This window comes from Ipomoea nil, unplaced genomic scaffold, assembly GCF_001879475.1.
Source record: "Ipomoea nil cultivar Tokyo-kokei standard unplaced genomic scaffold, Asagao_1.1 scaffold3321, whole genome shotgun sequence".
NCBI classification, from domain to species: domain Eukaryota; kingdom Viridiplantae; phylum Streptophyta; class Magnoliopsida; order Solanales; family Convolvulaceae; genus Ipomoea; species Ipomoea nil.
Genome location: NW_017619749.1, coordinates 6674641 through 6697851, shown reverse-complemented (window position 1 = coordinate 6697851; position 23211 = coordinate 6674641). Strand labels below are relative to the sequence as shown.

The 23211-nt window shown below is 33.2% G+C and overlaps 3 protein-coding genes across 3 annotated transcripts; 1 reads left to right on the top strand and 2 right to left on the bottom strand.

The window, feature by feature from the left end:
* Positions 1–8680: 8680 nt before the first annotated feature.
* LOC109169859 (protein FAR1-RELATED SEQUENCE 9-like) lies at positions 8681–10179 on the bottom strand. The gene is made up of 2 exons (XM_019318745.1): positions 10112–10179; positions 8681–9788 (listed from the first exon to the last, which is right to left on the bottom strand). Exons 1-2 carry the CDS (start codon positions 10177–10179, stop codon positions 8681–8683), a joined length of 1176 nt encoding a protein of 391 aa, XP_019174290.1.
* A 57-nt stretch (positions 10180–10236) lies between these two features.
* LOC109169857 (protein FAR1-RELATED SEQUENCE 5-like) lies at positions 10237–12210 on the bottom strand. Its single transcript, XM_019318744.1, has 3 exons — positions 12205–12210; positions 11644–11773; positions 10237–11183 (listed from the first exon to the last, which is right to left on the bottom strand). The coding sequence occupies exons 1-3, from the start codon at positions 12208–12210 to the stop codon at positions 10237–10239; spliced, it is 1083 nt and encodes a 360-aa protein (XP_019174289.1).
* A 5826-nt stretch (positions 12211–18036) lies between these two features.
* LOC109169856 (polyphenol oxidase I, chloroplastic-like) lies at positions 18037–20397 on the top strand. Its single transcript, XM_019318743.1, has 2 exons — positions 18037–18701; positions 19097–20397. Exons 1-2 carry the CDS (start codon positions 18037–18039, stop codon positions 20223–20225), a joined length of 1794 nt encoding a protein of 597 aa, XP_019174288.1. The 3' UTR covers positions 20226–20397.
* The last annotated feature ends 2814 nt before the right edge of the window (positions 20398–23211 follow it).

Genomic DNA, 23211 nt, shown 5'->3' with positions numbered 1-23211 from the left:
GCCCCCCTTTTGTTTGAAGACTTGCCTTTAAGGTTCACATGTTGCAGGAACAATTTTCAATGTTTTTTTGACTAATTTTTGTATGAATTGATTGTATTGCATAACTAACAATAGCCCAAAAAAAAAAACTTTCAATTTTGCATGATAATGACAGGAGATTGAGGTTTAATATTTGATGTTACACCTAAAATACTTAAACAATAATGAAGTGTGAAAGGTGGCATGCCAATTGTGGTTAGCAACTGATCTTTTCTTCCAACTCCTTTATTTATTCCCATTTGGTCAACTTATGTAAAATATCAAGAAATTAGGAGTGCAAATAGGACTTATCAAAGTGTTTGACAAAGAAAAATAAAACAAAAGAGAAAAGAGATAGAGATGTAAGATTAAATAGTTGTGCTGTCATTTTCATTTATCAACCCTCAATACAATAGGAGCAAAAAAAAAAACAACCTTTTAATGAGAGGACACCAGGTGGACCTCATATGTCACCAAAATTGTCTTTAAAACCAGACATTTTCTTGCCAAACCAAACCTACCATACTTACCTGCTTCATTTCATCAAGGCAATGCAACATGTGAATGAGGTGGATCAAACGCACATATACCATAACATGTCTATAAATCACTACTTTTTAAGTACTTTTTTTTTTTTTAAAGAAAATAAAGAAAAGATGAAGTCGATTTAGCTATATATTGTCTTTTCTTTTTATATTTGAAAAAAAAAACAACTCAAATTACCAAAAAAAAAAAAAAAAACAAAACATAATTTAGTTACACTTACATCATCCACTATCAATACTGGTCTAACTCATTTGGAGGATTCTCAACCCTTAACAAGCAAGCATTTCACATCATCCAATCAACATATGCTCTGCTTGGTATAGCTGAAAAATTAGCTAAAGCTGAAAAGCTAGTAGATATAAGTTAACTTTCCTATGGACATATTTCTATCATATATTTTAACTCTACTGAATCATTAAGATAGGCCGAATGTAATTCGATTTTTTTTAAAATTTGTAATCTGCACTGAGTGATTATAAGAATTTATTTCAGGCAATTCTTCTGAAGAACTGTATGTTGTTGTAATTATCATCAACTTCAATTCTTTCCCTACATGGATGATGTAAAGACAATAATTTTAATTGGAGAACAAGTATTAATTATAAAGAGATATAATTGCCTTTACTATTAGCTAATAATTATCAATTATTTCTGATCTTTAATCATGACACGTGGGGCAGGTGGGGAGTGTCAATACAGATCTACAAATGCATACGGCGTTAATGACTCGCATTTGCTCCAATACCAACCCCCCACCCCCACCCCCCCCCAAAAAAAAAAAACTTTACAGCAACTCAGCAAGTGAAGTGTCATGATGCAAGGGACGAAATGCATGAAGCTAAGGAGGTCAAAATCGCAACCTCATAATGTCTTGTTTAAATAATCGAATTAGACTTAAGTTATTTAATGAAAACGTTTTACATTCATTTTGTCATTTTGATTTGGTCGTTGCTCAAGTTGAGTCATCTTGAACAACAAATTCATGTTTGTACTTCATTTTATTTTACAAAAAAATTTTCAACAGTTGATTGAGTCAAACTAAGAAGGTTAATAGATAATTCATTTGGAAAGTTGAATATGAAATTTTGTAATTGCAAACCAACTATTATCAGACTAATTTGACTAGAATTAGTTCATCTTAATTGTGGACTGTCATGATTTTTTAACTTTTTCAACATTGTTATTCTTGTTTATCCCTAGACTCCCACTTTGCTGTCTGAGATTGTGGTGCGAACTAGTAAATTATATTGTGGACTTCAGGTTGATGTTGTAATGTGGCTCCTGATACATATTCATTTGTATTGTTTTAGTATACTGTATGCTCAATTTTAGTGTACTACAAATTCATTTTAACATTTAACATGTATACACTAAACACACATGCTTGGAAACCCTTAACTTTGACTCCCAATAAGAATGACTTATTAGTCTTCTTGGTTTCAGCCGACCAGCTAAGTAAATTTAAGTTGATTTACTTCTTATGATTATTTTTCAATTAGGGTCATAAGATAAATTTTCCTCGTCACCTAAGAAAAGACTTATATCACGAGTTGATATTGTTATGGATGGTAAATTATTGTGTGGACCATGGTTTATGGACTGGTCCATAATATAACAATTAGTGTTCACTAGTGAAGCAATCGTTATACTCTGCACAACGGCGCACAGTGCACTGTGCGCCCCGCGCCTCCCAAAACGACGTCGTTTTGGGAGGTGCGGTAGGAAGTTGACATGATTATGTATATTTGTTTATACAATTATGTATATTTTTTATTATTTACATTTTTATACAATTATGTACATCCGAATCAGGAAATTTGTGTGTATTATGTTAAGAGTTGATGTGTATTATGTTAAAAATTTATGTTTATTATGTATTATGTTAGATTATGTGTATTATCTTTTAAAAAAGAGTATGTGTATTTTGTTATATAATTATGTACATTCATGTATACAATTATATGTATTCTAGTATAACATTATGTACATTTTTTAACATGAGATTTTTTAAAGAAAAATTAACTGCTAAACACTGGGTAGCGAAATTTTTTTTTTTTTAAAAAAAATTGAAACGACGTCGTTTTACATCTGGGCGCACAATGCAACGCGGCCGTGGTACCGGATATAAATTGCCGGTAAGCTTTTTACCTTCATTTTGGACAGTCGTAGAAATCGGGGAACAGAGAGACAGCCCAAAAAACAAGGTAGTTAGGCCCATATATATCATCCACAATCGTTATGCTATGCACCCGTGTCCACATCGCACTGTGGACACGGATTGAAACGACATCGTTTCATACTAGCGCACTAACGGAGCCGTAAGTGGCACCGTTATCACCAGCCAATCGTTTTTTTTTTTTTTTTTTTTTTTTTTTTTTTTTTTTTTTTATAAAAATTGAATGTTGAATATTAAAACCCGATTCGTCACTGTTATACTCCATTTCGCGGTTTCCTTTCGATCAAGTTTCCATCTCCTTCCTTGCAAAACCTCCATTCACCCCCATTCTCGTCATTTTTGTCTGTTTTTTTTCTCAAAATAGACTCCATCACCGTCGATCGCACCACAGGTCTCCATCATTTACTCTATATACTCAACGAACAGGTATTCTGTGTCTAACCTTACCTCTTAAAAGTGAGTTTTTTACAGCATAAACATTTTGTGTTTTTGACTCTACATACTAAACGATATTCTGTATACATTTTGTGTTTTTGACCTAGTGTTTGTGTTCTAGCACTGTACATTCTGCATATTCTGGAATATTGTGTATATATTAGTATATAAACTTCAAATATTACGATTATAGTTTTCAAAATGTTATGAATGTTCATAAATTTTGTGATTATGGAGTTATATGCTTATGAATGTACAGTTATAGCATTATAAACATATATAGTTCAAGGGTTTTGAATGTGGTACTCTGTAATCTGCATACTGCGTGTATAGGGTTATATGCTTATGGTACTTCAACGGTTATATACTTTGTAACATACAGTTCAGAGATCATGCATATGGTACTTTGTAGTTTGGATATTATGAATATAGAGCTATATTCTTATGAATGTACACTTATATCATTATGAACATACAGTTCAAAGATTATGCATGTGGTACTCTGTAGTTTGCATGTTGTGAATATCGAAATATATGCTTATGAATATACAGTTGGATCATTATGAACATACAGTTCATGTATTATGAATGTGGTACTCTGTAATTTGCATAACATGGCTGGATTTTCTCATACAGCCATCAATGATGTTTTTTATTTGTCTTGTGTTATACTTTATCATAAATAAAGTCATGCATTCCTAATGTTTTCAATGGTAGCAATGGAATCTGAGCCTACATTGAGTGACGCACTAAAGGAAATTCGAAGAAAAATGACACGAGGTAAAGCTGCAAATGCTGCTAATACATCACAGCAACCACCAGAAAGAGAAATCAAGAGAAGAAAGACAACGAAGGCAATCTTAAACTCACAGACTGCAGGGCCATCACAGCCGCATTCAGAAAGTCAAGTCAATCCAAAAAAGAGGACAAGAGCAGCCACAAAACCACGAAATGCTGAACATAGATCTGATATTGAATACTTTAGCACTAGAATGAGTCCAAGAGTTATGCATCAGCTTGTTAAAAGACTATCAGCACAGCAAAAACAGGCTGTAACTGATATTGGGTTTGAATCAATCTTAAGTCTTCAACTGAACACCAGTGAGTCTCAGTTGGTGGAGTATCTAGTCCACGCCTTTGACGTTTTCAAGTGTGACTTCGTATTGGAAGGTGATAAGCTACATGTTGCTGAGAGGGACATTGAATGCACTTTAGGCATCCCGCGAGGCGTAAAAGAGGTCGAGGAGGCTCCAAAATTTGAAGAGAATGGAAAAGCTGAGTACAGGGCTCTATTACGTACTTGGAGACAACGATGGGGAATACAAACCGGATCACCAATCATAACAAGGATGGGAGACACAATTATTGACAGGGGAGATTATGGAGATGAGTTTAAGAGAGATTTCATGGTCTTGATTGTTTCTTCAATGCTCCGTAGATTCCAGACACGGTACTGCAATGTCAGAATCCTGAACTCTTTGATTGATGTTAGCGAGATCAAGAACTACAATTGGTGCAGCTATACCTACAAGTACCTTATCAAATCAATCGACAAGAAACAGAAAAAATCTGGTGCTGTGTTTACTGGTCCAGTCACATTCCTCCTTGTAAGTCCTTGATATGTCTCTACTTTATATTATTATGTTGTAAATATAGAACTATATGCTTATGAATGTACACCTATATCATTATGAACATACAGTTCAAAGATTATGAATGTAGTACTCTGTAGTTTGCATGTTGTGAATATAGAATATATATGCTTATGAATGTACAGTTATATCATTATGAACATACAGTTCAAAGATTATGCATGTGGTACTCTGTAGTTTGGATGTTGTGAATATAGAAATATATGCTTATGAATGTACAGTTATATCATTTGCAGAGCATGGCTGAATTTTTTAATTTGATGGACATATTGTTCTTTTTGTAGAGCATGGATGGATTTATTCGGCACTCCCCATCCCCCCTCTACTTAAGGATTATATGCTCATCAATATTGTTTTTTATTTGTATTGTGTTATACTTTATCATACTTTATCATTATGAACATGCATTTCATACATTTTATGAGGGATTTTGCAGCTTTTCTATGTTGATAGATTCCAATTCAAGGGGATGAAAGTCATTAGAACACACCCTACCATTCTTTCGTGGACAACTAAACTTTTGAGAAAAAGAGTGGATGCAGAAAAGAATTCAGGTGGATTTGGAAAGGGAAAGGTTATCCCACGAATGAAGAACCCTACTACAGTTCGCAATGTTTCTGCTTTAGCTTGTCCTTCTGCACAAGTAGTTCCAACGATTTCAGTGCCATCATCCAGTATTGATAGAGTGACGCAAGTACTGCAAAGGCTTGCTGCCGATGTCATTGAGTTTGGAGAAGCAATGACTGAGGTTGGAAGGGAGGGGGCACCTGTGGAGGTGATAAAGAAAACTTTTTCTGGTATTTCAAATATGATTTCTGTGGCAAGCACAATGCAAGCAGCTCCAACCCCAACAGCATCGCAGCTAGATGACATTTTCTTTGGTCAAGAAACTTTTACAGCTGCAGTGGATGCTTTGGTAGAGGCTTTTCAGAAAACAACCAGGCAAATGGAAATAGAAGCTCCATCTTTTGATCTAGGAATTTCCCTAACCCCAGCCCCATTACATAAGAGACCAGCAGGGCATAGCACAATGGAGGGAATACAATTGGATGTCCTTGTTGACAGCATTGCATGTGGAGCTGGTTTGACAACCTCCAACAACTCTAAAGAAAAATCAACTGATGCTGTTTCAACCTCCGGCAACAAGGGAAAAGCTCCTTTAATTAGGGTTCCATTCACGTTAGATTCCCCTGCCACCCCTGCTGCTGCTGCCCCTACTGCTGAGCTTGATGATATTGATAGGTAAATATATGCTTAGGTTTCATATATTTTGAATGCAACTAATATGATACCTATTGCATGTAACTGATATGCATTTTATTAGTTATTAATCTACAGTTAAGTAATTATGAATCTACAGTTGAGTAGTTATGAATATACAGTTTGGTAATTATGCTTCTACAATTTATGTATTATAAATCTACATTTTATGAATTATGAATATACACTGGGTAAATTGTTAACATATACTTATTAAATTGATAAATATTCTATTGCATTATTATAACTTCCTACTTGCATTTTTTGTATAAATACAGAGCATTGAATGAGAGTGAGACTGATATTGAGGATGTCACCATCCGAAAAAGGCCAAAAAGAACATTCAAGAATATCCCGTTGAATCTACGATCTCCTTATTGGACAAAGAATGCAAAATATATACGCAATACCACTGTTAAGGAAAGGATCGCTTCAAATTATGCATTCATGCAAGATTCTGATAATCATCCAAATGAGTACGTTTGAAATCTATATATTTAATAAACTATTTAATTACTTAAGTATTTACCATTTATTAACTGATTATTTTTTATTTTTTTTGGGTGTTATAGTGAGTTACTGTTCAGCTATAAGGATTTCTATTTGACAAGACAACAGTTCCTAACAATGAGTGAAGGAGAAATATCAAACAGTCTGATAGATGTGTGGTCTTATAGGCATACATTACGCAACATCAAACGAGCACCGGGACAACCAAAACGTGTGTTCTTCAGCACAATGGTATATGTAAGTATCTTTTGACTTGCAAGCAACTGTTATTTGAATTTCAATTTACAGTATGCAAAGTTCTCATTCTCTTTATAAATGTTTTTTCATTAGCTGCAACTTGAACCAACAGACGAATGGATGAAGAGTCTCCCACTTGATAAAAAGAAGCAAAATTTCAATGAGAGGTTAAACTATGAGCTAAGTATTTTTGGAAATCTTGATATCAGTGATGCACAATTGGTAAGCTCTATTACCCACACTCAATATCCATAACCAAAACACTGCATATTCATAATTGCTATACTATATATTCATAATATCCATACTGTAGATTCATAATTCTTGTACTATAACTTTTTTTTTTTCTTCAAAACAGATATTTTTCCCTGTGTATAGACATGGACACTTCTTTGTTATTTGCATCAACACGATTTCATCTAAGCTTGAAGTGATAGACAACAAGGCCCTACCACCTGATGTTACAGAAGAACTTAAGTATGAAGATTGCCCTCGATTATTGGTAACTTATCCAAAAACTTTAACTTCTTGTCATTTGAAATATATGAAGTATGATGCATAATGAACACTGACATATTTTTTGTGTAGCTAACTGCATTCCAGGAATACTTGACAGCAAACAGTTCATCCTTGTACTGGAAAATAGAAGATATTCCTATAGAGGTGCTTCCTATGACCTGGAAAGAGACTGAAAATTCCATTGACTGTGGAATATATGTCATGAGACATATGGAATCATATAAAGGAACTCTAAAGAATTGGAACCCAGGATTCAAAAGAAATTCTAGTGTAAATGTAAGAGGAAAACATATTACTTTCAGATTTTTTATTTTTTTATTTATTTTTTTTTCCATTGCATGAGACTTATTATTTAATGTTCTTCATTTGTAGGCTGATTTCATCTATGGGTTGCGAGCAAAGTATGCTGCTACAATCATAACATGGGAAGAGAACACAGAAATGCACAGGGTTATGAAAGCAGCAAGGGATCTGTCCGACCTGAAATGTATTTGAAATGCTGTTATTTTGAACATGGTTGACTGAACAATTGTGAATTCTGATTTTTGATATTACGAATTGTGTAGTTTGATTGTGGGGATATATATTTTTGCACATGTGACCATGATTCTATTATTATGACTTTATGTTTCAAACATGTCTATTTTTGCACTTGTGACCATGGTTCTAGTATTATGACTTTATGTTTCAAGCATATGGTTCTATTATTAATTTGTGAACATGTATAACATATTTGATATCTATAAGATTATGAACGTACAGTATTCTGGTTATGAATGTACAGTTATGTCATTATGTATGTACTTGTATTATGAATGTACAGTATTCTGGTTATGAATGTACAGTTATGATATTATGAATGTACAGTTTTGTGATTATGAATACACAGCTTTGGAATTTTGAACACATAGCATTGACATTATGACCTTATAATTATGAATATATAGTGGTAAAACTTATTATTTTCAACTTTGATGTTTGAACCTCTTAATAGACATAATAATTAAATATTAATAATATATACAAAAAAAAAACTTGTAAATTAACATGAAAAATAATACGATTCTACTGTTAATTTGTTGAACTAAATTACGTAATTCATAACTATGATATTATGAATAAACAGTTATGGAAATATGAATGTACAGTTATATGATCATGAATGTACAGTTATATGATCATGAATGTACACTGTCAACATAGATGTTTAAACCTCTTTAAAAAATAAAGAACAAGTATTAAGAATATATAATTGCAAAACTTGTAAATGTATATATAAAAGTTTTGAATATAAAGTTCAAATCTAACCAACTGACATATCACAATCTCAGTCTGCAACTACATTCTCATCTAAACTCTTATTAAACCGAACAAACTGTGAACTACTAGAAGTTGGGTGTACAAGATATCCATCACCAGCAATCTCAGATATATTTTCCAAAACCAGTGATTGAACGACACCCTTTATATTTGAAGCAATCTTGTTTGCAGCACTCCTTCTTCCCCTTGCTATAGTGTACTTCTTTGCAATAATACTACTCCTCCTTTTATTACGCACACCTTTCAATCTCCGGCTTGAAGGATCTTGAACAATACCATTTGAAGATGAAGCACCACACCCTTCAATATTCATTTCCCCAATCTCAGCTTCAATCAATTTCTTTGCATTCTCAACAGCTTCATCGCAAAACTGTCTAGCTACACTATTGTCTTGACTTGAAACAACCAATTTTTGAAACTTCCTACTAATCTCAACAACCCAAATTGAAGGAGGAACACCAACATTATAAGACAGTAAATCAAAGTTCACATTCCTAACAGTTGCAACCTTTTTGGTCCATCTTTTCATAATGTACTTGTCCGGAATACTAGGAACACAGTTTATATCAAGTATGCGTAGACAATGACAACACAGGATTCCCATTTCAGAAAACAGTTTGCAACTGCAAGAAATGTCAATATTAATTGGCTTAAAACTAACTTCATGCCTTATAATATCTACATCCGGTCGCCACACATGATACTTATATTGACGCCCATCATTCAACACAATCTCTTGGTGACACGCACTGCCTTTCATTAACTGTTCCTCAAACAGAAAATAGATTTCAATTGTATACACCTCTCTAGCATGTGAAAGAAGTTTCACATTGTCAATCATCATGGCAGGTACACCTTGAGCACAGCGAAAGTCTTCACCATTTTCTTTACTTCTCCACTCAGAAATAACACTAACAAACGATGAGTAGAAATCACACAAACCAGCAGTCTTAGACAGCCTTCTAGAAATTGAATGATTAGTGGTTTCACTCCTTTGTGAAGATAGAATACCCCCAGAAAAATAATCCTTATTGAAAGCTGGACACCACTTCTCCCTACAATCATAAAGCTTCCCTAGCCATGTATTCTTGTGACACTTAAATTCAGTCACCATCCTGAAAATTATGTATTGTATATTCATAATTCATATAATGCAGATTCATAATTGCAAATATTTTATATCCATAGTTAATATAATGTAGGTTCATAACAGCTAAACTGTATATTCATAACTTCTATACTATATATTCATAACAGATGTTCTGTATATTCATAATTCAAATAATGCAGATTCCTACTTGCATATATTTCATATCCATGGCATATATTCCTACTTCCAAATATACTAGCTAAACTGTAAATTCATAACTTCTATACTGCAACTTCATAACCTATAAACTGTATATTCATAAACAAAACCCCATAAACAGAAACATACCTAGTCCAATAGAATTCAAATTCAGCTTCAGTGTCTGTGTATTTCAGCAAGCAGTTGAAGATATCCATGAACTCCTTATTGTTCCTTAACGTCTTGATATGCTTCTTCGAATTCTCACCAATGTGTCATATGCAAAGACGATGGCGTGATGATGGAAAAACTATAGAAATAGCAGCAGCCATGGCTGCACATTGATCCGTCATAATCGATTGTGGACACTTGCCATCCATAGATCTTAAAAAGGCTTTAAACAACCACACAAAGGATTCTATCCTCTCGTTCTTCAAAAACCCACAACCAAACATTACATTCATACAATGATGATTCATCCCTACAAATGGCCCACATATCATATCATATTTGTTAGTGCGATATGTTGTATCATGCACTAACAAATCTCCAAACAATTCATAATCCCGTCTCATTTGACCATCCCTCCAAAAAAAATTACACAGTCTTGAGTCAGAATCAACTTCAAAATCGAAAAAAAAGTCAGACTCATTAGACTGCCTCCTCCTAAATATTTCAATCAACGAATTTGAATCAGTTCCATCTAAACTCTTAACTGTGTCAAAAGCCAACGAATTATAAGCATCACGACTAGTGAAACCAACCAATGGAGACCCGCCTGATTGGTGTTTCAAAAACCTAATACCCCCTGCCACCCCAACTCCACTCTGCTTCAAATCTTTTAAACATGAAAGCTGGTTACTTCCTACTCTCCTATGTGAACGAAGTAGATGACTCTTATCTAAATCACATAGCTCATGGTTGTGCATCTTCATATGTTTTGCAACTGTCCACAATCCATCACCACCCACATCAAACTGAACAAATGCACCACACCCTGTCCTTGTATCAATTTTTGAATAAAGCTTAACACCACCATCTGCCTTACACTTAAAACCAGCCTTAGAACAGTAAAACCTCTTCATTTGAATTGTCTTGGTAGATGCCTTGTAACGTTGTTTACCCTTCCTCACACTAAAACCAACTCTATATGCATGTTCATTATACAAATCAAAAGCTTCATCACCATTACTTACTACAGCACCAACCAAATCTTCATCAACTGCAATTACAAAATATATAACCTCAAGTATAACAAATAATAACATTTGATGGAAATATAATTCCAACGTAGAGGGGGAGAGGGGAATGCCGAATAAATCCAGCCATGATCTACATAGGAACAGAATTTCCATCAAATGATAAAAAAAATATAACATTCACTGAACATTATGAATATAAACTCATAACTCCATAGTTGTATATTCATAACTATAAAACTGTACATTCATAATTGCATAACTGTATATTCAAAACTACATATCTGTTCATTCATAATTTCACCCTACATACTCATAATTTCATAGTGTATATTCATAACTTCATCAATCTATTCACATAAGCACAATACATATATGGTCAAAAACATCATTCTAGCAAATAAAAACCATCACAAATCACCATACTTGATCTGTACTTATTGAATAAAACATTCTAATTAAGAGTAAACACTGTTAAAAAACCTGGAATAGAAGAAGATCCATCAATGTTTAAATCTCCTTGATCTGTACTTAATGAATCACCCACCAAACCTTCGTTCACTGAAAATACATAAACAGTGTACACATAGCAATCAAATATATAAACATACAACTGTAAAATTGTTAAACATATAACATGCAACTTACTGACATTCACTTAACAAATAGCTACAGAGTACCAAAAAATGTTATGAATATATAGTTCACACAGTATGAATGTACAAGTCAATCATTATGAATGTATAGTTGCAATATTATGACACAAGCAAACTGCAGAGATTTATGAGCATTGTAAACACTCCAAAATCTGAAATCACCTGTAAAATCTACCCAAAATCACATACATTGATTTCAATAACAAGCAAAACCTCACCAAAATCTCACATATTGTACGCAATCAACAACAACCACAAATTCAAAAAAAAACATACACATACACCAAATTTGATCGCATTAAAGCACACAAATATACAATCGAATTCAGTTTTTACCTAATAAATCTCAAAACACAAAATATCAAGTATATTCAAAATCGCAAAATACCTCCATCGCTCTGATTTGTTGCCTCATCCATCAAAAAACTCTTTATTCAAATACAGATGATCAACAAACTCTGCGATTGCGATATAGAATGAAAGAAGGAAAGAATAGATAGAAATCAGAGCGATATAGAATTGCAATATAGAATGAAAGAAGGAAAGATTGCAATATAGAATTGCAATCTCAAATTGCCAAAACAAAATAAGGAAAGAATAAAATCAATGACGCCGTTAACGGCTTAACAAACGCAATTTTTTTTTTTTTAAATTAGAATACCGCCGTTTTCCCCTAAAAAGACGGCGTTTCGGATTCGTGTCCACAATGCATAGTGGACACGAGTCCATAGCATAATTTGCGTATCATCCAGCAACTTTTGCTCTGAAAAGGATATCAGCCTGCAACCAAACAGGCATTGGGCTTTCATGGTATAATTATATACAACTGTATGAACCTAATGGGCAAATTATACTGTGCACTATGGTCCAAAATGGTGTCTTTTCTTTTAATGAAAAGAAACTTCACTCGTTTCATGTCGTTTCATGTAATTAGTTCAGTTTGTGTAACATATTTAGTTTCATTTCATATAGATTGTAGTTTCATTTCAATACAATTAAAATTTCATTTTGTTTCAACTACAATTTCATTTGATATTATACATACAATAGTCTTATTAGAATGAGACATGCTATTGAATTCCATTTTATACTCACTGTAGTCTTATTACAACACAACTAAATTATAATTATAATTCAACTAAGGTTTCATTTGACAATATACACTCAAATATGTGAAACTGTTATTCAATTTTAATTTATATACAATATAGTTTCATTACAACACAACTATATTATTATTTCGATATAACTACAGTTTCATTTGACAATATATGCTTAATATGTGAGACATGTTATTCAGTTTCTTTTTATACATACTGTAGTTTCATTTCAGTAAAACTAAAGTATCATTTCTATTCAGCTACAGTTCTATTGTGAAACTGTTATTCAATTTCATTTTATATACAATGTAGTTTCATTACAACACAACTACAATATCATTTGGATATAACTACAGTTTTATTTGACAATATACATTCAATATGTGAGACATGTTATTCAGTTTCTTTTTATACATACCTGTAGTTTCATTTCAGCAAAACTAAAGTATCATTTTTATTCAATTACAGTTTTATTTGACAATATACATTCAATATGTGAGACATTTTATTCAGTTTCATTTTATACATATTGTAGTTTCATTTCAACAACTAAAATATCATTTCAATTCAATTACAATTTCATTTGATAATATAAACACAATATATATGCGAGACAATTTCATTTTTTTTTTTTATAAACACACAAAAAAATACGAAATCTGTTAAAAAGTTTTCGGAGCATGATCCACAGTATAACAACCGAACCTAATGGTGGGCAGATCATATGAATGCATAATGGGTCATAAGATGGACATTAAGAAAGAGGGGTATGGGATCATAGAGTTATACATTTATACCATGGACTTGGGTCCATCTTGATAGGTGAAATCTTATCTTAAAAAACGTATAAATTATGTATTTTTAGTATTGAAATTGTGAACTTTTAGAATATAAATTTTGTTTCTAAGTCAAAACACATAATACAATACATGGTCATCAAATCCTAATATGTTAATATTGAATTGTGTGACTATAGTATTTGAAAGAAACTTGTGAATACAAAACAAAGTAATCATTTACATATATGTTAACATTGTGTGTTACGTTCTTAGTATACAAATTGTAAATTTTTAAAAGACAAATTGTGAACATTTAGTATGTAAATTATGAACATTTGGATTCAGATTCACTTTACAAGATGGACCTGGGTGCACATAATAATATGCCAGGATCATATCATCACAGATAATGAACAATTAAATTCACTTCCTTCCCAGTTAACTCAAAGTCAATATTACAACAGAGAAGAGAGAACATATAAGGTTTGTTAACCAAGCTGGTTAGTTAGAATTTAAGTATATGTGGATACTCTTTTGAATTATATAAGGTTTAAAAACATCTATATATTACTTAAGTTGGGGTCAGGTAGCACCAAAAATGTCATTGATTGCTTCATTTGTTTACTTAGGTGAATATGTAGATGATTAATGCGGTGATTTGAAATTTTTTTTGGAGCATTTTAGATGAATTTAGAATTAATGGGTTCTCATAATAGACTCATGTCTAATTTTTTAAAGCTCGATCAGGTTTAACCTATTTTCGTGGGTAGGTCCCCTTGTTTCATGTGTTCAATTCTAAACTTTTCTATTCACAGGTAAATCTTTTATTAGTGTCGATTTAGTAATGTGCAGAGATTCCTTAAATCCTGCGATTCATTAATTACGTTACACCCACGTTCCCAGTTGATTAGGTTATTGCGGCATTTTGGGAGAAGAATTGAAGAAGGTTATTGCGGCATCTTTCACGGAAAGGGCAGAGGGGGAGAGAGCTTATAAGTTGATTAGAAAAATATTCTCCCACTTCGAAACATGTTTTTGATGTTGTATTATACGAGTATATAAAATTTTTAGGGATTTTTTTTTTTTTTTTGAGTTAATGCTCAAAATAGTTTTTGAATGTAGTCGTTTTCCTCAATTTTGGTGACCTAATATAGTTCAGACTTTTATATTTTTGCTTAATTTTGTTCCCCGTTTATTATTTCATCAAATTTTTGTTAAATAAAAGAACAATTCAGTAATTTTAATATTGGGTTTCTCTTTATTCTCAGTCCTATGAAGTGCCAAATCTCTCTTTCTTTTACGAATTACTCCCAAACCTGCGAATCAAATTTTATATAATTCGTAGATTTGTGAGTAATTTCTAAAAGAAAGAAGGATTTCGCACTTCACATGTCTAGGAGTAAAGATATGACAATATTGAAATGACTGAATTGTACCTCTATTTAACATCAAATAGACGGAATAACAAACGAATGATTAATTTGTGCAAAAATATAAAAATCTGAGACTATATTAAATCACCAAATTGTTTAGGACAAAATTGATAAAAACCTTTATGGTCGATGACCATTTTTTATATTAACTTGATTTTTTAAAAAAATTCATTGGTACTTGTGCATTACTCAATCCTACTATAAGTCATAAGAATACCCCATAACAATTAAAGGACATGGTCGTTTAATTCAAAGGATCCAAATCTCACTATTATATTTTATTGGAAAAATATTTGATGCGATGTATAATGCAATACATTAGTGGTGAATGAGGTGATGTCATCATCTCATTAAAAAAAATTAATAGTGCGGTTAACGAACTGAATATGAACGAACGAAAGTTGTTCGTGTTTATTTGTTAAAATTTTTGAAGTGTTCGTGTTCATGATCGTTTGTTTTTTGAAAATATTGTTAATGTTCGTTTGTTAAGCGTTCATTCGTTAACGTTAATGAATACGTTCACGAACACGTTTACGAACATGTTCGTTCACGTTTATGAACGCTTAATAACCAAACACATTCACTACATGTTCATAATCACATAAAGTATGGCTTTGCATCCTATGTGCATTTCATTAAGTGGAGGCTGCTTATTATAATTAATTATGTATTAGTATTAGTATGCATGTTGACTTGATAACTCAAATGTTACAAATTTTATTTTTACAGAAGCAATTTATTAGTCTTCTTAATTTATGACAACCTAGCTAAGTAAACCTAAACCTTCATTGACCCTTTTACGCCGTTTGTCATCAAAAGGAAAAAAATGATAATTTTTTAAGGTCAAAGCTACAGTTGGCCACATGTTTTTGCAATATATTTTTTAGTCTCACATCTCTTCTTCCTAAAAAAAAAATTAAGGATTTTGAGTTTTTGACTGAAATTAACTTATAAGCTAAGTTTCTTAAAAAAACAAAAAAAAAAAAAAAAAAAAAAAAAAAAAAACTTATAAGCTAAGTGATCCAAATAATTATTTATTATTAAAGAATTAACTACTTGTAAGAAAACAATTATAGATCAGATCGAATAAGAGGTGAATTACCAACCTAGTTTTTGAACTGATAAATGAGGTCCAGAGTGTGTAATAATTGAATTTAATTTGTAAATTTGTCCTTCCCACAAAATGTGGAATCCTTCACCGGGGTGCTTCATAGAATTGTAGAGGGGTAAATCACAATAATTATTCTGCGATTTATTATGTGGGAGGATCAGGGTGCCACAAGCTAAGGAGCCACTCCACGAACGTGAAGCTATCAAACGTACTACGATTGCTAAGTTCGATCATGTGTTCTTATTCATAATCTGTCGTCTAGAAATTAACTCAGTAACACGTGCAAGCAAGACACAAGTTATTATCTTATAAAGAGAAATATAATAGAGATAGTGAGATTCCCCGAGTGCAATATTTTGTTGAGTTCTATTACATGTACTCTCAAATTCTACTATCTCACTTTTATTACTCCGATCCGTGATATGAGAGACAGTGATAGATTATTGTCATCATATGGGTCCCAAGAGAAATGTCTACCTCAAGAATTTAAGAATGAGAGTAACAAACACCTGCCAACATTACTTATAAGAGAAAATGTAATACTTGTAATGAAAAATACATATAACGTAATACTTTTACATCAAAATGTAAAAGTATTACATTTGTCCTCAGAAGTATTTTTTATAAATAACAAATACTTTATTCCTAATTAGTATTATATTTTTTCAATATAAGTATTACGGAGTACATTATATTTTTATTGTTATAAGTTACGAATGAAAAATTATTTATTTAAATTTTCTATTGCCAACTACTAGTGGAATGACACTTCTGTTACTATTCTAAATAAAAAAAAAATGATATTTTTCACTTTCAGTAAAAAAAAAAAAAAAATTATTAAAAAAAAGTATTTCTTATAAATTATTGTATAGAAAATACCATATAATATAAAAATACAGATATGTAATCTAATTATCAATTTAAATTTTAGTTGATATGAGTGATATATATATTTTTGAACTGAGTTCAATTCTACTCTATGAAGTCTCTATTTTTGCTCTACTTCAATTTACTTTTTGACGTGATAATAGATGACAAATTATCTTTTATCATGTGAGTTCTTAAAAATATATAAAACATTAAAATCTTTTTTTTTTATTAAAAATAAAAGAAGAGAAAATATGGAGTAGAATTGGGATAGTGGAACAAATTAAAAATATTATTTGGACTCAAAAATCATACTCATAACTCTTACTTTCACGGAGTGTTATTTATATTTTATTGGAGGAAAAAAATAATTGATAAAAATCATAAATCCCTCAAATTGAGCAATTAAAGCATGCCACATATTAAACAATAGAAAATAAGAGTACATTTAGAATTACTCATGGAAAAGATAAACTATTGTGACTCATCAATTAAGTAAGAGAACTAGTCCCAGATATCATCACATTCACTGAAAACTCTTATAATTATCAGATTTAATTTATATAATTACTTTCAACGTATTTGCAAAATGTTGAATTCTTAATCCCAAGTCCTCCACATTCTAAATTGATAAAGTATTTGAGAGAATCATCTTCATCTGTTCACTTTGGACATAATCTCCAATTTTTACATTGTCATTGCGAAAGTTTTAATTAATTAGCGAGTTTTACTACATGAACTTTTTAATCTTACTCTCTAAATTTTACTCTCTATATGACGGATTCTGATAAGTTTTTTTAGAAGTGTTTACATCAAAATTTTATGTGTAAAAGTACAAATTGAGAGTATAAAATAGAATACATGTAGCATTTTCCTTAATTAACCTGCTATATAGTATCGACGCTTTCAGATTTTAATTTGCAGTCCGCCATGGCTTCGTTTACTCTTACTTTCTCATGCCTTGCGTTCTCGTCTTCTTCTCCCAACTCGACGAATTCTCCTCTCTTCTTCTCCGGGGCCCCATCCCAGTTTCGCCTCCGCAAGAAACCAAACCAAACGAGGCTCAGACTTTCATGCAGAGCCAACCCTAATAACAACGGTGATAGTAGTAATATCAGTGATGCCGCCCCCTCACTTTCGAGGAACATTGACCGGAGAAACGTTCTTCTCGGCATCGGAGGGCTGTACGGTGTTGCTAATCTCGCCGGTACCCCTATTGCCTCCGCCGCGGACGCCGCCATTCAAGCCCCGGATGTAACCAAATGCCATTATCCCACGGATTTGCCTGATAACGCTGACGTCCCCGACACGTGCTGCCCCCCTGTGCCGGCCGTGACTATCTCCGACTACCAGCTTCCCGCCGACGGCGGGATGCGGACAAGGGTTCCGGCGCACTTGGTGAGCGATGAATTTATAGCCAAGTACGAAGCCGCCCTTTCAGCGATGAGGAGCTTGGATCCTTCTCATCCCCACAGCTTTACTCAGCAGGCCAACATTCACTGCGCTTACTGCAACGCCGGCTATCAGCAAGTCGATTTCCCGTCGGAAGTGATCCAAGTTCATAACTCCTGGCTCTTCTTTCCCTTCCATAGATGGTACCATACGTTACAATTAATTTAATTTATTTTATATAAAACAGTACAATATATTGGCCCTGTTTGATAAATAGCTGTTAGCTAATTGGGTTGATTAGAATGTATAACATTAGTTAATTGTAGAAAGATGTTTGGTAAATTGATCGTTAACTGTTTGGTATAATTTCTTTTCTCAAAAAGCTAATTGATAATATTGCTTTGATAAGCTTTTTGAATTTTAATATTTTGGAGTTGATTTTTTAACACAGTCAAACAATTAATAGTTGTGAAATAAGTCAAAATTGACTGATAGACTAATATTTTATCAAATAGTGACATTATATTGGTCGTCATAGGCCTACCTGCATAATTATGATTAATATTTTCCTAATTACTATGTAATAATTGTTTAAAAGGTACTTGTACTTCTACGAGAAGATATTGGGAAAGCTGATTAATGATTCCACCTTCGCCCTTCCCTATTGGAATTGGGACAACCAAAGTGGCATGGCGATGCCCAATATGTTCATGACCTCCACTTCTTCTTCGCTCTATGATGCCAACCGTAACGCAAACTACTTCCCTCCCGCCATTGTTGATCTTAATTACGCCGGGAGTGACAGAGGTTTGACCGACGACGAACTCATCAATGAAAACTTAGTGGCAATGTACCGTTCCATGGTGACAAACGGCAGCACTTCCGACCTCTTCCTTGGACAGAAGTATGTTGCCGGCGATAAACCTAACCCGGGGCAAGGGTCTATAGAGAACATCCCTCACACTCCGGTTCACAGATGGGTCGGCGACTCCGTGAACCAGCCGAACGGCGAGGACATGGGCAATTTCTACTCCGCCGGTCGAGACCCATTGTTTTACTCTCACCACGCCAACGTGGACCGCATGTGGGTCATCTGGCAACAACAGCTCGGCGGAAAGAACTTCACCGACGACGCCTGGTTGGACGCTTCCTTTTTGTTCTACGACGAGAACGAGAATCCCGTCCGAGTCTACGTCAAAGATTGTCTTGACACCACAAAAATGGGGTACGAATACCAACCCTCCGCCCTCCCGTGGCTGAACAGCAAGCCCGCCGCCTCAATCACGACCGGCGTGGCCGCCGCCTCGAATGCGCCGTTCGTCACGGACGTGTTCCCGGTGACACTGGACAAAGTGGTCCAGGCGAAGGTGCGCAGGTCCAAGACTTCAAGAACTGAGGAAGAGAAGGAGCAAGAAGAAGAGGTACTGGTGATCGACGGCATCGAGGTGTCGGCGGATCAGTACGCGAGGTTCGACGTGTACCTGAACGACGCTGCGGAGGCGGAGGGCGGGAAGGACAAGGCTCAATACGCCGGAGGATTCGCTCACTTGCCGCAGAATCAGCAGAGTAGCACAAACACGACGACTTCGTTGAGGTTGGGACTGAACGAAATGCTGGCGGACTTGGGTGTGGAAGACGAAGATACAATTCTGGTGACTTTGGCTCCAACCGTCGGCGGCGGCGTGGTGAATGTCAGCAGCATCGCCATTGATTATTCTGCCAAATAAAAATCAGAGCTGAGCTGAGTGATGCATGCATCAGCTAGTATGTGTAGTGTTTTATATATATGTATATGTATGTATACCGGGGTTTGGTTGTCTTCGATAATAATGTAATAATTACGTACTAATTAAATAGGTATGAGGTATTGATATCAGCAGCTGCGGCTGCTAGTACGTACTCCTAGCTGGCTAGCTAATTAGCTATCCTCAATAAAGTTGTACATGAATGCATGCATGCACCAATAATTGTATTGTAATGGCTATATATGAAGTCTACCTTGTTGTTTTAGTAACGGGATCCGATCCTATTATTATCCTATCGATCTAGTAACTCTTTTTATTTGAAAGAAATGAACAGGGATCAAGTTTCACCAAGTGACAGTGAGAGTCTCTCAAAGTGAAGGTCCGTCCTTGGAGATTCAACATTTTGAAAAAAAATGTGAAAATAATTTTTATTATAAAAAAAAAAAAAAAAAGTAGAAATCAAACCTCTTACAATATAATGTACTCCTCAAAAAAGGTACTTTTACATACACTAGTACACAAAGCACTTTTGATGTCACTTAAAATTTGACTTTGTTCAAAAAGACGTTATAATAAGGAAATCATAGGACATTTGTTAAATAAAAATTGACACCGTATATTATTTTTAAATTTTTTAAAAAACACATACAACATCGATTTTTAACGTATAACTGGCGTTGTAAGTTAATGAATTAATTATTCTACAACCAGAATGAGCAACTCGTATATTATAATTTTTCACTTTCATTTTTATATACATAATAATACATAATACACATTTTTTTTTATATACGTATACAATAACACAAAATTAATTTAAACTAAAATAAACAATAAAATTTCTGAAATTTATTATTGAACATTTTTATCACACAATAACAACTATATATATATATATATATATATATATATATATATATATATATATATATATAATACACAATTTTTATTTTATTAAACTATCTCAACAATGCCTAACATATACAATAACACACAATTAATCTAAACTAAAATAGCCAACAACCATGTAGTGTGATAGCATCTCGATTACCATTCCAAATGAATGATTATAAGTTCGAATCCTGATGTGGGGACTTAGATTCTTTGGGCTGAAAATATTTGAGAAAGTACTACCTGTTTGGCGTGTTAAGACACTATTAACCTGCATTCGTGCGAGACCTTTGGACGCAGATAGTCCTTACGCATATTTTTTTTATTTTTATGGCCAGTTTTGTACTAGTGAAAAGTAGAAATCGAACCTCTTACGTTGTGCCCCTCAAAGTGTATTGGCCCTGTTTGGTAAAATAGTTAGTCTATCAACTAATTTTGGCTTATTTGATCACTATTAGCTGTTTGATTTAGTTAAACAATCAATATGAGTATTTGGTTAATTAGTTTTTTGTAACAATTTATTGTTCCAAAATGCTAAAATTAAAAAATCTATTTAAAGTAGCTTCTTTCGATTAGCTTTTTGGGAAAGTCATTTTGTATATAATCAGCTAACAGCTAACAGTTAATTTACCAAACATTTTTCTACAATCAGCTAATGCTATCAACTAATTAAACCCACTAATAACCAAATTAACTAACAGCTAACCACTATTAGCTAAATTATATTTTTACATAAACAACTAGGCATCAATAAGTAAAGGAACGGTTTACAAATTTAGAGTAGGAAACTTTCCTAAATCAAACTTAGATTTCCTTCCTAAAACGTGAGATCTCTTTTTCTAAAATAGAAAAGCAGAAATGCAGACGAGTTTTGTAACGGGGTGAATTTGAAGTCTACTACTGGATGGGACAAATTATATCATGCACCAGGGACGACGTCGTTTTGGGCAAGGGCACACAATGTGCACGATATAACGATTGACTGGATGGTTGATTGGCCGACTACTCCATTCGACAGACTTTCTAGACCTTAGTGATCCATCATTGCTCACTAGTAAAGGAGGGATTTTTTAGTTTCAGCACAGTCCAAGAAATTGAGGAACAAAAAGAAAGCCGAAAGATACAAGGTATACAAATATACAATCCAGCAACTTTGCTCTCACCTGAAGAGGATATCAGTCTGCAACCAGCAATTGGCCGGAAACAAGGGCAACCTAAACGCTATTGTCGATGGAAAATCAAATTCCAAATTAAATGGCCCTTGGTGTATATATATTTTAAAATGAACGTAACAATGGGAATTCAACTAATTAATTGATCTAGCTACATTTTTATACCAAACAAATATGTTATTAACAATAATAAGTAATGTCACATTAACTATAGGTGAGGTTGGAAGTTTAATTTGACTCTTTATGAGAATTTTTTATTGACATTTTGGGTTGAGTTTGTCAACTATGGATAACATAGGCTTATTTATTTCTTTGTGGTTTCACTTAAAGTACATTTTTAAGGTGGTGTTTGGTTGAGACTTGGGAGGAAAGAATCAAAAAGAAAATGAATTGCAATTCGGTGGAAAAGAATAAGGTAGGAATTCAAATTACATTGTTTGTTGGTGAGGAATAAAATTATTGAGAATGAGAAGGAAAAAAAATGGTATAAAGACTAAAATGTCCTTGTGTAATAATAATAATAATAATAATAATAATAATAATAATAATAATAATAATAATAATAATAATAATAATAATAATAATAATAATAATAATAATAATAATAATAATAATAATCACCAAGGACACTTGTGTAATTTTTCTTTTTAAATTTAGTTCCTAATATTTTTTTTTTTGAAATGTCCCCACCATCGAAGTTCAATTCTATTTTTTTTTTTTTTTTTGGTAGAAACCACACATTGTGATCCGGGTCTTTCTCTGTCCGTTTAACGATCCAGGTCCACCCAGTTTGCTCCGAGAGGCACAGAAGCTAGCCCAAAGAGAATCGTCACTTATGGGAATCGAACCCGGGTTATCCCAAAATTCTCCCCCACAAAGAGAGCTCATTTGCCACTTGAGCTACC

Coding starts and splice junctions, on each gene's coding strand:
- LOC109169859 (XM_019318745.1), bottom strand. CDS start 10,179: ATGGATATCTTCAACTGCTTGCTGAAATACACAGACACTGAAGCTGAA. Junction 9,789..10,111: donor TTTGAATTCTATTGGACTAG/GTATGTTTCTGT, acceptor CATAATTTTCAG/GATGGTGACTGAATTTAAGT.
- LOC109169857 (XM_019318744.1), bottom strand. Junction 11,184..11,643: donor TGGATCTTCTTCTATTCCAG/GTTTTTTAACAG, acceptor TTGTAATTGCAG/TTGATGAAGATTTGGTTGGT.
- LOC109169856 (XM_019318743.1), top strand. CDS start 18,037: ATGGCTTCGTTTACTCTTACTTTCTCATGCCTTGCGTTCTCGTCTTCT. Junction 18,702..19,096: donor TTCTTTCCCTTCCATAGATG/GTACCATACGTT, acceptor ATTGTTTAAAAG/GTACTTGTACTTCTACGAGA.